The sequence below is a fragment of the Melospiza melodia genome, chromosome 22, assembly GCF_035770615.1.
Source record: "Melospiza melodia melodia isolate bMelMel2 chromosome 22, bMelMel2.pri, whole genome shotgun sequence".
NCBI lineage: Eukaryota > Metazoa > Chordata > Aves > Passeriformes > Passerellidae > Melospiza > Melospiza melodia.
In genome coordinates this window covers 5,663,662-5,680,940 of record NC_086215.1, presented here as the reverse complement: position 1 = coordinate 5,680,940, position 17,279 = coordinate 5,663,662, and the positions used below count along the sequence as shown (strand labels likewise).

The 17,279-nt window shown below is 51.1% G+C and overlaps 1 protein-coding gene across 1 annotated transcript in view; it reads left to right on the top strand.

Annotated features, from left to right (window-relative positions):
• The window catches only part of ASTN2 (astrotactin 2), a 361,347-nt gene that overhangs the window by 324,200 nt on the left and 19,868 nt on the right, over positions 1 to 17,279 (top strand). The window contains exon 20 of the mRNA XM_063174845.1: positions 1,642 to 1,783. Coding sequence (XP_063030915.1) covers positions 1,642 to 1,783 — 142 coding nt within the window. The remainder of the gene's footprint in view (positions 1 to 1,641; positions 1,784 to 17,279) is intronic.

Here is a 17,279-nt window from a genome sequence, read left to right as displayed (position 1 = left end):
GCCCAATGCTGTAGGAAAAGGGATGGAAATGAAAATTGGAAATGAGTAATAGGGGTTTGTTTGTTTGCTTAAACCATAAACCCAGAGCTGAGGGACTTGTTGAAGGCTGGGCAGTGCTCGTGACTTCCAGGCAGGGATTTTCCTGCTGCCAACCCAACCTGCCTGAGTTGTCTTGGGATTTGGGACAGACCTGGGTCCAGGAGCTGGGCTGAGCTGCAGAGACTGGTGACAGAGCTGCCTGAAAAAGTTTGGAAAGAACAAGTCGTGCTGGGAGCATTAAAATGAATAATTAAGGCTTGGATTCCTTCAGGGAGGAAAAGAATTTATTGCTGCTCTTTTCTCTGGCCAAGGGAGATATTTGTTACTGAGTTGTGTGCTTTGAGACAAGACGCGAATGCGGTTTAGGGGGCTGGGGATGAGGGGATTTTTTTCTTCTACCTGGATAATTCAGCTTCACAGTGGGATGTTCTGGGCTGGTTTCACCACTGGCTTCCTTAGGGTCTGTACCAAGAACTGGTGCTTCGTTTCAGTGCTCCTCAGTCACTTTTGCCATTAGAAAAAACAGAAGTGCTGAGAAGGGAATTCTCCTCCTCCCTCTGCTGCGATGTCTTGACATTTCCACATGCACAAGGTACCCAGCACAGCAATCTGGGCCCAGCTTGGCTTTCACCAGCACAGCCATCACCTACAGCAGCCTTGCACCTATTCCCACTGCTGGGAACAAGGCACAGCCTGGGCAATGCTCTGTCTTATTTTCCTCTGTGGTACCTCAGGCTTTCAGTTACACCAGTGTGAAATGGGAATTAAATGCAATGAGCTCTAACCAATAGACAGGCTGCCCACTGCGAGGAGACAGGTTGCACAGCAGTGGACAGTCATGCCCAAAAACCTTAATAAATGGAGCATTTCCAGTTTCAGCTGGGCCATGATCTGAGTGTTTAATAGGCCTTATAAACTAGAAGACTAAAAAGAAAGGTTTTTCAGTATTTTTAATTAGTGTTTTTTTTTCCTTTGAGTGCTTATAAAAAAGCAAGTGTTCTTCAACATGACTGAAGGAGATCCAGTCAGAGCTCCAGGAGCTGGCAGAGTGCAGATGAAAGGGAGTGCAAAGCTACTGGGTGTCATTAAATTAAATAAAAAAATAAAAATAAAACCATCACATTGACAGCAATTCTATCCAAGCACTAAAAATGTATTTTTGCTGTTGATAACATGGCAGAAACACCTCTTGTTGTAGCAGGTAATGTTTGGAAAAGGCCATGCTTAAGAGCTGGACATGCAGCAGGGGCAAGGATCCTTGTTTAGCCAGGCTTCCAAATCTTCTGTAGCCCAGCTCTGGGTGGTGTTTCTGCAGTGTCTGCAGTGAGGCCACACGTCCCCTCTGTGCTGTGATTGCAGCTGGCCATGCAGTGACACAGCCCTGGCCCCCATCCCTGCACAGCTGGTGGCCCAGGTGTGTTTCCTCCTTGCTTTGCCCACAGGTGACATTCTCCACACAGACCTGGGACATTCCACAGCCAGCTGGAGCTTGCTGATTGTGTGTCCTGCGTACAGAGATGTTCCTACAGTGATTTTAAAGCGCTCAGCAGTAATTCACGCCTGTGTTGATGCTCTGGTGTCGCTCCTCTGTTTGCTCTGCAGGAGAATCCCTGAGCTTTGCAGATGATTTGCTCTCTGGCCTGGCAACCTCCTGCGTGGCAGCGGGTCGGAGCCACGGAGACGTCCCTGAAACCAGCCTCTACTCAGTCATTTTCAAGTGCCTGGAACCAGATGGTCTGTACAAGTAAGGAGAGACACGTGGGGAGCTGCTGGGGGCAAGGAGGGATCTCCAATGCTGTTATTGAGTTGTTATTGGGCTTTTTGGTCAGCACTGCGTTACACCAGACACAGGGCAAATGGTCAAACTGTGCCTGATGCTTTGGGTGTTACACACAGCTGGTGAAATGGAAAAGAACTGTCTGCCAGTGCAGTGCTGGAGGCACTGAGAATCCATGGGACACTCCGGGATAACTCTGACTTTCAGCATTCTGGGTGTACAGGTCCATGCCTGGTGGGCAGGGTTGTCTCTGATGGATGAACTAAGCTGATGTGGTCAGATTGGAGCAAGTTGCCAAGCGCCTGGTGGGATGAAATAGACGTCAGAAGTGTGACAACATGAAATAGAAGCCAAAAGGGTTTATAAGTTGCTGTTTCTCTTAGTAGGACATATTTGAGATCAGAGAGACACCAAATCCTTCTGCCCACCGCCCGCATATTGTGGATATTTGACTCTTCTGAGATACTTTTTAGGGAGTTGAATTTTATGTTTGAATCTTGTGGATTCATGAGTTTCCAGAGCAAAGGGATAATATCAAGAACTGAATTTTAACTTCTCCTTTAGAAACATTTGGACAGGGTCTGGGCTTTCCAATATGGCTCATTAGCCAGGGCATCCTCTGTCTTGAGAGGGATATCAGGAGTAAGATCAGTAAGAGAGGAAAAACAGAGCAAAGAGGCAAGGAGACAGAGGAGAGACAGAGTGAGCAAGAGAGAAACACCCAGGGCTTAATGTCAGAGTGACTGCAATAATTAAAACACATTTTGTAGTGAGTAATGAAACTTTTTATGGGACCACAAAAGCATTTAAAGTGAGAGCTGGCAAATAGTCTGTCAGCGAGAACTTTTTAAGACCTTGATTAATACTTTCCCTCCACCGCCCCCCAGTTAAGTATGTTGACAGCCTCCAAAGCCTTTATTGCACATCCCTGGAGCAGGGCTGTCTCCAGGAGTGGGCTCCAAGTGGTACCTCTTGCCATTTAATAATATCAGACATTTTCTTGTCGAATATCTATAATGCATAAATATAATTATTTATTTCTCTGGGAACTGGGCTGCTCTGAGAAGGTGCCAGGGGAGAGGCTGGAACAACCACAGAGCTTGCTAGTAACCCAAAGCCCATAAAACTGGCCTGTTGTGAGCTCCCAGCTGCCAGGGGCACTGGGACAGGGAAGAGCCACTGGTTTTGATGGAGGCTGCTGCCGTGGTGAGCACACAGAGCTGGGAGCCAGCAGGTCTGGCTCTTGGGCAGCCTGGGCTGCCAAGGCATCCTCGCCATCTGCCAGGCAGGGGTAATTGCACTCACCCGTCACTCTGGGGGCTCTGTGAGCTAATTCCTGCTGTCTGCAAAGGGCTGGGAGAGCCTTGGGTGGAAGGCACAGGGCTTTGTGCAGGGTTTTGTCATCCCTGTGGTCGAAGGCAGTCTTCTGCTTCTATCCCAGCCCCAAGGCACATTGCCACTGAGGTGGGCAGCAGAGCTGGCAGTGCCCTGTGCCCTGGGCATGGGACAGCGGCTTTTGTGTGGAGCCAGGGCTGCAGGCAGCCAGCAGGCAGCTGTCCCCTGGCACCAGGGAGCTCTGGAGCTTGTCCTGTGTGGGGACAGCCCCAGGGTGATGCACAGCTCTGGCTCTGTCCCACAGCACGGCTTGGCTCTTCACTCCTGAGGCAGTGCACATGGATGGGCACATGTTCCTGTGGGCACCTCTGGGGCACAGACCCCTGTTCCTGGGCATCCAGAAACATTGCATATGGGCACACCATAGCACTCCCTTCTCGCTGGCTGCTGCTTGCCCCAGCACATGGCATGGAGTGATAAACCCCTGCTCCATTGCTGTGCCTGTCCAACACACACCCTCCTGCTCCAACCTGGGCCCTGCCCAGCATGTTTATTGAGTATTCTCAGCTACACAGGCACCCCCATTAAATATTTCTCTGCTCAGATGTCCCCAGGGTGACACACAGCTCTGGCTCTGTCCCACAGCAGGGCTTGGCTCTCCGCTCCTGGAGCAGGGCCCACAACACACATGGATGGGCACATGTTCCTGTGGGCACCTCTGGGGCACAAACCCCTGTTCCTGAGCATCCAGAAACATTGCATATGGGCACACCATAGCACCCCCTCCCTGCAGGCTGCTGCTGCCTGTCCCAGCATGTGGCATAGACTGATAAACCCCTGCTCCACTGCTGTGGGTCCTGCCTGCCCAACACACACACACCCTCCTGCTCCAACCTGGACCCTGCCCAGCATGTTTACTGAGCATTCTCAGCTACACAGGCACCCTCATTAAATATTCCTCTGCTCAGATGTCCCCAGGGTGACACACAGCTCTGGCTCTGTCCCCCCACAGCAGGGCTTGGCTCTCTGCTCCGGGGGTGGTACACATGGATGGGCACATGTTCCTGTGGGCACCTCTGGGGCACAGACTCCTCTTCCTGGGCATCCAAAACTACAATTGCCTGTGGGCACACCATAGCACCCACTCCTTGCTGGCTGCTGCCTGCCCCAGCACATTGCATGGATTGATGAACCCCTGTTCCATGTTGTCATGAGCTGCTGTGGGTCCTGCCTGCCCAACTCACACCCTGCTGCTCCAACCTGGGCCCTGCCCAGCATGTTTACTGAGCATTCTCAGCGACACAGGCACCCCCATTAAATATTCCTCTGCTCAGATGTCCACCCAGTTGCAACACAGCGTGAGGAAAGCCAGAGCAGTGAAATGTGAGGCTAACGCTGCTCTGCGCCCGCACAGACAGAACAACAACACAAACATGGGCACGGGGTCATTTCTTAAATTGAATTTCTTCTGCTTGTTTCATTTGTTTCTGTGGAAAAATAGCTATCTATAATAGCTCTGGGCTGGGTATAATCCTGATTATAGCCACTCGCAGGGCTCTGTGCTGTTCTCTAGGCTGGGAGGTAAGCACACAGTCTGCAGCATCAAAAACAAATTATTTGCTTCTGCGGTAGTCTGAGGGTATCACATAACCCTAGCAAGGGGACTGGGAGGTCATGGAAGTCTCTTCTGCCCTGTAAATGTGTCGAACATCCTGTCCTTTTCTTCTGTAGTACCTACAGCAATTACACTCTGCTGTGGACCATTCATTTGGAGTACTACCAGCCTGAGATCAAAGCTGGGCTGGAGTATGAAAACAAACCCAAAAAATGTTCTACAAGCAAACAAATAAACAAAGTCTGATTGATTCCTTTGCTTTTAAGACTTCTGTAATTCCAAAACATAAATGAACAAAAGGAGAACTAATTTCTTTGTCCTTTGCAGTTTCAGTCTGAGGAAAATATGTTGCCTGACAGCCCTTTTTCTTTGCCTTTAACACATTGGGCTAAGATGCCAATCCCTGCATAGAGGGTTTTCCACAGCAAGTAGATCATGTCAGCAAAGACACATGCTCCAAAGGCTTGTGTACGTGTGTGGACCATCCTCAGTACCCATGCCACACCACACACAGGTGCCCATCCATGGAGATCCACGCTGAATTCGTGGGAATGTACCCCAGGGACCTACCCATGGGTGCTGAAGATGGTTCTTGAGGTTTTGCTGCAGTTCTTAAAAAGCAGAAATCTTACATTCTTGTGAAACGGAGAAGGGTTTGCTCTCCCCTGGGGTCAGCTGGACCAGATCTGTCTGTCAAGCTTCCCCCCAGGTGGATCTGGAAGAGGATGAGGTGAGGAGGGCAGAGGGAGAGATGTGGATGTGTTTATGCAGTGCTCACCTTGAGTGGAGCAGCCAGGCTGGACAGCAGCCAGTGCCACTCAGATGGATGGCTTGGGAGCCTTGGGAGCACCAGGCTTTGACAGGCAGCTTGTGATGAACCAAAACCAAAACAACAGCGACGAGGAAGGGCTCTGGCTTGTCTCAGAGATCAAACTCAGCTTGGGGGACTGAGCACCCCACAAACCCATCAAACCTCTTCGCTGAGGAGGCAGGAGCTTCCCCTGGGCACCGCACAAACCCATCCAACCTCTTCACTAGGAGGCAGGAGCATCTCCTAGACACCCCACAGCCTCCCTGAGCCTTCATCCCAGCTCACCCATCTCACCTCTCACCCCATTTCTCAGGGAGTGCCTGGGGATGCCTCATGGCTGAGCAGTACCTGCTGTACCAGAAGGCAGCTTTGCCAGCCCAGCACGCTTCCTTCAGATGCTTGGGGAGACACCAAGCATCCCTCAGCCAAAAAAGGGAAATTCTGGAAAGGGAAATGAAAACCCCCTCCAGCTCCTCAATGGAGCTGCAGTGCAAACACACCAACCTCTTCCCTGCGCCACAGATACTATAATTATAGATTAGATTAAATCCCAATGTTTCACTTTATTTACATTCCTGACCTAGCCTATTCATTTCCAGTGTTTGTGCCAAGAATCAGCACAAAATTTACTGGAAATAATATGGAAGTCATCAGGATTCCTTCCAGAGCATTTCCTTGGAGTGTGTTCATATGCTGTGAAGAAGCCTTTACATTCCCTCTGCTGGCTCAGATGGGGTTTCCCCGGGGTGATCATGAACCAGCCCAAAGCTCTGGGAGAGCACGTTCCAGGGGTGTTGGAAGGGTGGAAACCTCTTCCTAGAGGTTGAAGATTGAGGACTGGAGGGAAGGGGATTCAGTCAGAGCTCAGAATGGCAACACGAGGCTCCCATCTGCAGCCAGGACACACCAAGTCTTGCCCAGGCAGTGCCATCCTCTGCAGGATCTGCAGGCCATCGACAGCATGGCCAGGCTCAGCTTGGGATAACATGGAACATCCCTTTTTTGGTGAACTTAAAGAAAAATGGAGAAGTGTGGAGCAGGGAGAGCCCATCAGAGCATGGAGAGGCTGCAGTCCCACAGGCTGAACGTGCTGAAGGAGCTGGCCCAGAGCAAGGCTGATTAATGCAGAGTGACCTCTGCCGTGTGCATAGCTGGGATAAAAAGGGGAACAGAAAACCCTTGGTGCTCAAGAGTGTGTTCTTGCTGGCAGCAGTCCCCTGCTCCTTACATGATGCTAATTGTTGTTGTTGGTTTTTCGTCAGGGAGACACGTGAGTGAGTGTCACAGACATGTTTTATGAAAAATCCTTTCTTTAGGATTTTTTCTCCTGAGAAGCTGGGAGGCCTCAGGAACAAAATGTAAACATTGATTATCTGCTGCTGTGGAATGCAACAGGTGCATCTGGGATTGGTCTCATGTGGTTGTTTCTAATTAATGGCCAGTCACAGTCAGCTGGCTCAGGCAGAGAGTCCGAGCCATAAACCTTTGTTATCATTCTTTGCTATTCTATTCTTAGCCAGCCTTCTGATGAAATCCTTTCTTCTATTCTTTTAGTATAGTTTTAATGTAATATATATCATAAAATAATCAATCAAGCCTTCAGAAACATGGAGTCAGATCCTCATCTCTTCCCTCATCCTCAGACCCCTGTGAACACCGTCACAAGTGAGCGCTGGAGCAATCAGAGACAGATCCCAAATCACTCCATGGCTTGGGTTAAAACACATCTGTTCCAGCCCTTAGCCAGGTCCCCTGTGTGCACAGGAGCTGTGCTGCTCCATTGGATCTACCTCTCCCCTTCCACATGCTCTGCAGCTTCCCAAAGCTGACTGGTGCAGGGCTGTAGGTTCTCCTCAGGCATTCCTGGCTTGCAGAAGCTCAAACAAGGCAAGTCAGGAGCTGATTTTGCTGAATCCTAATCCTGTACCCCAAATGCAGGCTCGTTCTTCCTCAGCACTTTGGGGCAGTGGCAGAGCCAGGCTGCCCTGTGCTGGCTGGGGTCTGTGACTGTTTTTGCTGCAGTGAGTCCAGCACAGAACCCTCTGGGCTCACCTGGGCTGTGTGTGCATCACTGGCTTGCAGGGCGACTGGCCCCATGGAAGATGGGCTGTACAGGGAGCTCAGGGGCTCAGCACAAGGGTGTAATCTCTGCACTTATTTCCATGAAGTCCCATTTGTGGAGGTGGGTTGGGCTCCTGCTGAGGCTCCAGCGTCTGGAGGATACACATCTAAAAACCACAGAGAAGACACTCATGGTTTCTTCATGGCCAGTCAAATCTGGAGGGCTCTTCCCAACTTCACCATTTACTCTGCTGAGTGATTTAAGGAGAACGTTTAGTCTCACTTCCATCATCACCTGTTTACCTGTCCCCTTCAAAAACTCAGGTTTTAGTCTCTCTCGTGCAGTCCTCGTCTCCTGGGTGGCTCAAGGCCTCCAGGTGCTGCTGCAGTGTTGCTACGCTATTTGCCATCACCCTTCTAAAACTTGTGTTTGAATCAGAATTTTCTTTCTGATCTGTCTCTGCCACCAGTGCTCAACCACTAGGACAGACCTGGCATCAGGAGATGCCTTTCTCTGACCTCAGTAGAACTTTCTTCTTTAATATCTGCCACGCGTATAGGTATCTCACACCTTTTTGCTGAAAGACCAGGTTTTCCTTCCCAAATTCTCTGCTTCTGATCATACCTCATGCCACAGAGAGCAACAGAACAGCTTTTGCTGCCTCCTATGGCTGTCTCCTCTCTGCCCCTTCCTCAGGACAATCAGACTGACATAACATTTTTGGTTTTGTCCCTAAAAACTGCCAGCATCTAAATCCCAAACCTGTCTGAGTCCAGGGCCATCCACATTGTCCCTCTCTGGAGGTGGCTGGAGGAAGGCTGGCAGTGGTGTAGTAAGGAAAAGGAAGGAGGAGGAGGAGGAGGAAGAGGAGGAGGAGGCATGAAGGGGTTATTTTATGGGGTACTGCAGCTGTGCCAATATAGGATTCTTCCTGGGAATGGCAGTGAGATGGAAAGGAAGATTTTGGCCTCTTTGCCTGCTGGTAGACAGATGGATCTTTACAATTCCACCTTTTCCCCATCAGCAATCCCACATCACCAACCCCTTTTAGCCACAGAACTTGGAGAGTATTCTTTATTCCTGACTGTGTAGAAACCTAATGCTGCTCCACATCCAAGTCTTATCTCATGGACTAATGGGAGAGGGAGTGCAAGGGCTGTGATATAAATATCAACACGGGCCTTGCTGGCTTGGATTTGCTCTAAGGCAGCCAAACCTGCATCGTGCTACTGCCTTGGAGCCCTTTGTTTTGTTCATCAGGTCTCCATGGTGCAGAGCACCCTCCTCCTGAAGGCTGGGAAGCTGAGGGCCATGCTGGTTTGATTATTCCAGCACAGTTTGAACACATCCCATATCCAGGACACAAGGAACACAGGACACATCCTGCTTTTTTTTGTATTTTCTAGAGAAGAAGGGAATGAGGAGAAGGGCAAATATCCTTGTTGGCTGTGTCCTGGTCACAGACCTCTTTTATGGAAAATCCTTTCCTTAGGATTCTTCCTCCTGAGAAGCAGAGAGGCCTCAGGAACAAAATGTAAACAATGGTTATCTGCTGCTGTGGAATGCAACAGGTGCATCTGGGATTGGCCCATGTTGGATGTTTCTAATTAATGGCCAATCACAGTCAGCTGGCTCGGACACAGAGCCCAAGCCACAAACCTTTGTTATAATTTCCTTCCTATTCTATTCTTAGCTAGCCTTCTGATGAAATCCTTTCTTCTATTTTTTTAGTATAGTTTTAATGTAATATATATCATAAAATAATAAATCAGCCTTCTGAAACATGGAGTCAGATCCTCATCTCTTCCCTCATCCTGAGACCCCTGTGCACACGGTCACAGTGTCCTGGCAAGTGAAACTGGGAGGGAGAGGTGTGACATTCCTGGAGCTCCTCAGTGATCTGGAGCTGAGCAGAGGTGAGGGCTGGCCATGCTCACATTCCACAAAGCCCCACTGCAGGAGAACACTTAGAGAATCATGTTCAGGAGAACACTTAGGAGAATTGCTTTTTTTTTTTGGATCAGGTGATTAAGAGATGCTCCCTGCAAAGAATTGTATTCTCTATTCTCTTCCTAATTTCCTTGTGCAGTCTGGGACTCAGGGATCTGAGAGTGGCAAGTTTGACAGCTGCCCTGTGCCCATAGCAGCTCAACCTGATATTATTTACAGACAACTCAAGATTTGGGATTATTCAGGCTTTAAGGAGTGGCCAAAAGCAGCACAATTCTGTCCACAAACATGCCTGAGGAAGAGCATGTCCCTGGCGTCTCTGGGGTCTCTGTGGGGCCTGTGGGACTCCAAGGGATCTGTGGGGTCTCTGTGTGGTCTGTGGGACTCTGTGGGATCTATGGGGTCTCTGTGTGGTCTGTGGGGTCTCTCTGGGGTCTGCCCAGGTGTTCAGTCACTACTGAACCCACAGGTCTCATCTGAACCCAGACCATCTCCACAATCAGCTCAGGCAGACTCTGTGTGGGACCGCAGCTCCCCAAAGGTGGAGGTATTCGGCAGTGATATTTCTCTGAATAAAAGGATAAGTCACAAGCTAACCCTACCTGCCCATCCTTTTGTCCACTCTCAAAAGCAAAGTTTGGATGCCATGAGCTACAAGTTCTGTCCCAGCTCAGCCCAGCTATGTGCATTTCTCTCACATCAGGCTGCAAGTCCATAAAACTAGTCAAACTTTTTATTTTTGTTTCATTTTTCCAAAGGACACCTGCAGCACATCCCAGCCCATCCTTTTCTTGTAACAACAACAGCACAGAGAGTCCTTCACCAGCCTTGTCTCCCAGAGAACACTTTGTTATTTTCATTTTCTTTCTGTTTGTGTGCTATTTATTAAAAAAAAAAAAAAAAAAATCTCTTTCAATCTCTGACTTGTGCAGAACATTACATCAGTTAGCACCCACCTCCTGACCATGCCAAAGTGAAGTTCATCAGCACAAAGTGACCTCTCCAGCTCTGCCACCCCTTCACGCCCTCAGGGCCATGGCTCTTTCCCAGAGGAACAGGGAGTTTCTGCGGGGAGCTGCAGGCAATGGAGCCCCTGCCCAGATCTCAAATGGCCTTTAATTCATTCCTTGGGGTTTGGGTTGTTTCCCCCCTGCCTGTGTTTGCAGAAGGAGCCAGTAAATTGAGACATCTCCATTTTGGGAGCATCGTGGTCAAGGCTCCACCATCAGAGCCACAGCTCCTGTTGGCTTCAGCTGAATCTGTGACAGAGTAAAATAAACATTAAAAAAAGTAACCTCAAAGTAGCTGATTCTTCCTGAATTTTCCCACCTGTGAAAAATGTATTAAAACTGAACCTCACCTTTGCTGGGCTTCCAATGCAGTGAGGAGATCCATAGTAAAGTGTGAGGAAAAGCTGTGGAGCATCTCTGCTGGGCTGCAGAGATGGCAGCCCCATGGGGAGGTGGGGCTGGCTCTGGGTGATGCTCTGTGCTGAGCTGTGCCCCATTGGGCTCTGCTTGGTCACCCCCATCTGCTGCCACTCCCAAGGAAATTTCCTTGGAGCACCTTCAGAGCAATTGCTTCCACCACACGCGTGCCCTCATTGCTCCTGGTCACCTCACACACACACACACTTGCTTTCCTCATCAGGAATGAGAGAAATTTGATTATACAGCAATATGGTTTCTGTTATGAGAAGGGGAAAAATAATTACCATGGCTTTCACTTAAAACCCTTGGAGCCAAAGCTTATGTCAGGATGTAAAAGTTAAAAAAAAAAGGAAAAAGAAAAAAGAAATAGGGACTGTGGGATGGTGGATGTTCAAAGGGCGGTGGATGGAGGGGTCAGTGGGGTCCTGTTTTCACTGGAGTTGGGTGTGGAGACACTGCCCTGGCAGGATGGGTGTGAAGGGAGCTCAAAGCTGGGTCACAGGGACATGTCCCAATAGCTTGTCCAAGCACCTGGGCAGTGAGCTGGGCTTGGACACATCTCCGGGCTGTCATACCCCTGATTCAGGGTCTGTTGCTTGTCTTCCATCTTTTCTCCTCCTAATTTTTGCCAGGGAAGCCACAGGGCAGGCCAAGGCAGCAGCAACCTGAGCTAGGTCTGGAGCATGGCACTTTTCTCCTCCCCTCTGAGCATGTCCCACTGCCCTGCAGCTGCAGGAGTGGCCTCCCCTCCTCATCTCGTTGCACAACCCCAACCAGAAGGGCTGGGATTCTTTCATGTTTTCCCTCCCTCTGGTTTGCACCATTGCAACATCCCAGTGTTCCAGCCTTTCTGGGAGGGTCTGTGGGGATGTGTCCTGCTCACCCCAGTTTCTCACATGGGGAGGGCTGGCTGAGGTCCAGGACACCCACCCCAGGCTGCTGGGGAAACCTCTCAGACAAAGCAACTGAAACCAAGATATTTCTTCAGTGTTTGGACACGTCACTGCTGATGCAAGGGGAAGGATTTCAAACCATTTCAGCTGCTACAAGTTGTACTCTTGGCCCTGCATTGCAGGGTGGTCTTGGCCCCTTGTGTCCCTCCCCTCTGGGTCTGAGGGTTTGTTAGGTTGGTGGGTGTTTTGTGGTGTTGCATGCCCATGGATGCTGCCCTTCTGAGGGTATGGAGGTGGATGGATGGGAGCCCCTGCCCAGATCTCAAATGGCCTTTAATTTATTCCTTGGGGTGCATTTCTGCCCATGCTCTTTACAGCTTTGGAGCTGGCATGGAGCATCTCCATCTCACTTTGCTCAGGGTCTGTCCTGTGCCACAGCAGGTACCTTAGTGCCACCCGATAGCCCCATAAACACACCAATCATCCCATAACCCTACTCCATAGCCCACAGGCAAAATCATGGCCAGACCCTGCTGTAAGCAGCCTCTGGGTGTGCAGGTGAGTCTAGAGGTGGAGCAGTGTGGGGTTGTGTGGCTGCTTAGACACAGACTGGCAGGTGAAGCAAACTGATAAACTCTGGGCTTTCCACGTTGTTCAGTGCACAGGATGCCCCAAAAACTGCTAAAGCCTACCAAAATGCTGCGCCTGGAGTCCCCTTTGGGACCTCCCTTGCCAGGCAGCAGCTTGCAGTGACCCCTGTGGCTTTTCCATTACCTATCCAAACCCTCCTGATCCCTGCTTCAGCAGAGCCACCCCAGTGAAGAAGAGCTCCAGAAGAGCCACCCCACAGCATGGAGCCCATCCCATAGAATGGAGCCCATGGAATGAAGCCCACCCCATAGAATGGAGCCCATGGAATGAAGCCCATCCCATAGAATGAAGCCCATGGAATGAAGCCCACCCCATAGAATGAAGCCCATGGAATGGAGCCCATGGAATGGAGCCCACCCCACAGCATGGAGCCCACCCCATAGAATGAAGCCCATGGAATGAAGCCCATCCCATAGAATGAAGCTCATGGAATGAAGTCCATACCACAGCATGAAGCCCACCCCATAGAATGAAGCCTATGGAATGAGGCCCACCCCATAGAATGGAGCCCAGGGAATGGAGCCCACCCCATAGAATGAAGCCCGTGGAATGAGGCCCACCCCATAGAATGGAGCCCATGGAATGGAGCCCAGCCCATGGAATGGAGCCCACCCCATAGAATGAAGCCCATGGAATGGAGCCCATCCCACAGCATGGAGCCCACCCCATAGAATGAAGCCCATGGATTGGAGCCCACCCCATAGAATGGAGCCCATGGAATGGAGCCCACCCCACAGCATGAAGCCCACCCCACAGCATGAATCCCACCTGCATCACCCCACACACAGCTCCTGAGCTCTCCCAGGCCACCTCCAGCTCTGGGCTCTGTCCCTGCCTCGTACCTGCTGCCCTGCCACAAGCTAAATTGTTTTCCAAGTGGAAACATGAGTTGAAGGATTAACTCCATGAGGGCCTTCCTGTGCAATGCACCGGGATTAAATATTTATGTTGGCAAAAAGCATGTAATGGGCAGCTCCAGATCAGAGATAATGAAATTGAGGTGTGTGGAGAAAGCAGGGGGAGGCAGGGGCTTGCAGGAGCAGACGGGAGAGGGACCCAAGTGGGTTGTAGTATGTGTGCCTGGGCGATTACTTTTGTTTTTATTAATACCCCACCTGTTTGTAGGAGCTCTGCAGAGCACGAGGGAGCTCAGAAACCAGCCATTCCTATTCCTTGTGTGCACACCAGCATCAGGCAGGAGGAATTGTCACCCTGGAGGAGGTGGCTGGGTGGGGGGAGTAGGGATGAGACCCTCTCTGTGTCATGTGCAAATGATGCACAATCCTAAATCATTAATATCAGTGATATAGGATCCCTGGCTCTTCCAGAGCGCTGCAGTCAAGGTTATTTACTGGTGACTGTGTCAGATCAGGCAGCAATGTGGTTTGGATTAGAGGGAGGGTTCCTGATCAGGTCAGGAGAAGGCTCATGGCAGCAAGGAAAGGCAAAAGCATGAGGAGGAAAATCCATGAGAGACTCATCTTAGGGAAGAGCCCTGCCAGGATGGGCAGCAGGGGAGCGCAAGGAACGTGGCAAAGGAGATGTGATGCAGGAGGGAAGACCTTCCTCTGCTGCAGGAGGAAAAACAAGCAGTGCATGCAATGGCAAAAGCTGCTGCTCTTTCTCAACTCATCATTTTTATGAGACAACAACATCTCCCTCTTTCCACCCAACAACAAACATCACAGAAGGCAGCACGGGGTGGGTGGGAGTCCGTGGGACCCCAGCCAGGCTGCAGTCTCCAGGGAGGTTTGAAACCAGGCATGAATGGAGAGAATGGAAATGCACTGGCTCCCAGGCCAGCTCTGCTGCGGGGGGTCCCTTGCTCACGATGACAGCGCTGCCTCTCATAAACACAGCATTTCCTCATCCCCATTTGTTCCTCTGTCTCTTGTGCAATCTCTTGTACCAGACGGGGATGGGAGTGAGTCCCACTGGTACGTGAATGTGTTACAAAAAACCTTCCCACCCTGCCACCAACGAAGTGCTGAGAAAGAGCAACAGGGTTTAAAAGGAAAAAAAAAAAAATAAAATAGAGAAAGAAAAAGAAAGATGGGACAGATGGATGGGTCTGCTACTGGCCATGACTTATTGTTCTGAGTGTAAACTCAAGGTCATGGCTGTGCTGGTAGGTTGCAGCATCAACCAGCACTCAGAAGCCCCACTGCACTTGGTGCTCTGCATCCCTCTGGGAAATGGATGCTCCTTTCCCCCGATAATTTTCCTGGGTGGAAAACTTGTGACAAAAATAGAGGCAAAGTAACTCGACTGAGGTCACATAGTGCTGAAATGAACAGATATCCCAGCTCTAGCCTCTAGCCCAACACCATTCCTTGTGCTGGGTTGTTTCACTTGGGGTGTGTGAGCAGCACTGCTGCTGCCAGTCCCTGGGCACGGACCAGGCACCAGGCTGCCCTTCCCAATGCACAGAGCACAGCTGGGGTGAGCTGTGACACTGAGGTGTGGGAGCAAGGGCAAATCCCACCATCAAACACATCTCCTGGGCTGGTGGTGGAGGTTAGAACGTTTCCTGGACCTGGGCTGCTGGAGCAGGGATGGAGGATCAGCTGTAGCTGCAGAGGAAGAAAAGCTGGAAGGAGTCACAATCCTGCAGAGTGAAAAACAAGGGGAAAAACCTGCAGGGATCTGTGCCTCTGGAGCAGCATCTTCAGGAGAGCAGGGCTGGCTCCACACCTCTGGATGCTCCCAAATACAGTCACTGCAGTGACAAGGGGCTCTCCCATGGCACAGCACAGAGGGTCTCCAGTCCTGGCTTCTGGGGTAGCAGGGCTATGGCTTTGAGCTGGTTGGCTGTGTAGTCATCATTCCAATAAAGAAATGATTAAAAGAGGGGGGGGGAAGGGGGGGAAAGAAAACCCCAAAACATCTGTTTTACTTCAAATCAGGGAAGATTCCTTTGCTTGCAAGGAATGTGTAAATCACGCCGGGCTGGGAGATGTGCATAACCCTGCCTGAAAGCTCCTCTGCACTTCAAACGAATTCTAACATGCTTACTGGGATTTTGTTTTTATTATTTGTTTTGGGCCCCCCTGCCCCCCTTATCCTGCCCTCCACCCTCCCTGTCTGCCTGCTGGACCTGTGAGAATCTCCTGCTCACTGCCAGTTCCTTGCCCTGTGCCTCTGGATTTGGGGCCCTTGGGGCACAGGGACAGTGGGCACTGCAGATCTGGCTGGCACACAGCATCCCTGCCTGCCACCATCTCTGTGCCAACACTGAGGCCATTGCAGGGCCTCCTTGAGCACCCAGAGCCCAGCTGGGGTTTGTCTCATTGGGATGCTGGGGTGCTCAGAGGGTGCCCCTCTCCGTTGTGCATTATTGCTGGGCTTTGTTTGGCACTGCTGCCTGTGGAAGGTAGGGCTGGCCAGTGGTGCTGGGGACAAACCCAGCGGGGACAGATGAAGAGCTCTGCCCTCAGGGGTGCACAGCTCACTAAGGTGAGTGTGCCTCAAGCCCAGGACCAGCCCTACTCCCTGTGGTCAGTGCAGGCCTTGCCTTTCTTCTGTAGCAGGGGCCCTACTGTGGTGCCTTTTATAAGAGCAGTCAGCCATCAGCTTGCTTGCCATGGACCACCCACTGCTCCTCGGATGACACTGCCCTTTGAAGTCACCACCAGCCCGGGCTGGATTTCAACCAGCAGTGCAGATGGAAGCCAAGCCCCCAGGAGAATGAGAACAAGCCCTACCAAGGGGATCTCCAGGGGTAGCACGCTGTGGAGTGTCTGGTTCTTGTTTAGAGGGGCTGTGAGGTTGGGAGGGGCGGAGATTTCCCAATTTCACAGGGGTCACAACCTTCCTCTCGCCCATGTCCCCAGGGCCGGTGGTGGCCGAGCTCTGCAGAGTGTTGGAAGGTTGAGCAGCAGGGATGGTTAGCTGTGAACATTCCCATTGTGGAGCTCCCTGCAGGGGTCCAGGGCTTTGCTTGTCTCTCCTTTCTCCTTGGCACATCTGGAGGAAGAGTTTTCATTCTCTCTCTCCTTGTGAATATTTATTCCCTCTCTCCTGCTCATCCCCTGCAGTCGCAGCTGTCTCTCCACAAAGGAGGATGGCAGCCATCCCATAAGTGACTCAAAGAAGGTATTAAAGGGATGTGTCCCTCTTGGGATAACCCACCTGGCACACAGGACCAGTGCTGTGAGATGAGGCTGAAACCCACCCACCCACAGATCACTGCAAAGACAGGCAAAACCTCCCCTAAAAGCAAAACTCACCCTCCAAGTCCCAACCTCAGCAGAGCTGGGCCTGGGGGCTGTGGGGTGTCTGTGGCTGAGGGGATAGGGCTGGGTGTCCCACACTGATGGGGACAGCAGCAGATATTGCACAGTAGGGAGAGAGGATGCAGGTGCTGCCAGGGAACACCCTGCCCTGAGGAGCTGGGGTGTTTATGGTCATTGCAAAGGCTGTGACAGACCCTCAGACGGATGCAGAGCCTGAGGAAAGCCCTCCTTTGCTGCACCAAGCACAGCTCGATCCATCACCAGCTCTCACTGATGCTCTGTAGCCCGTGCAGGACCAGCCCCTCATTGGCAGCTTTGGGCACCAACCCAAGCTGTGGCACGGCAGGAATTGTTCCAGCAGCACAGGGAGTCAGAGGCAACTCATCTGACCTCTGTCCAAGGGCTTTGTTGGGGCATTCCAGCAGAACAGGGACTCTGGCACATCACAGACTCTAATGAGCTGCTATTGCTTCACTGGAGA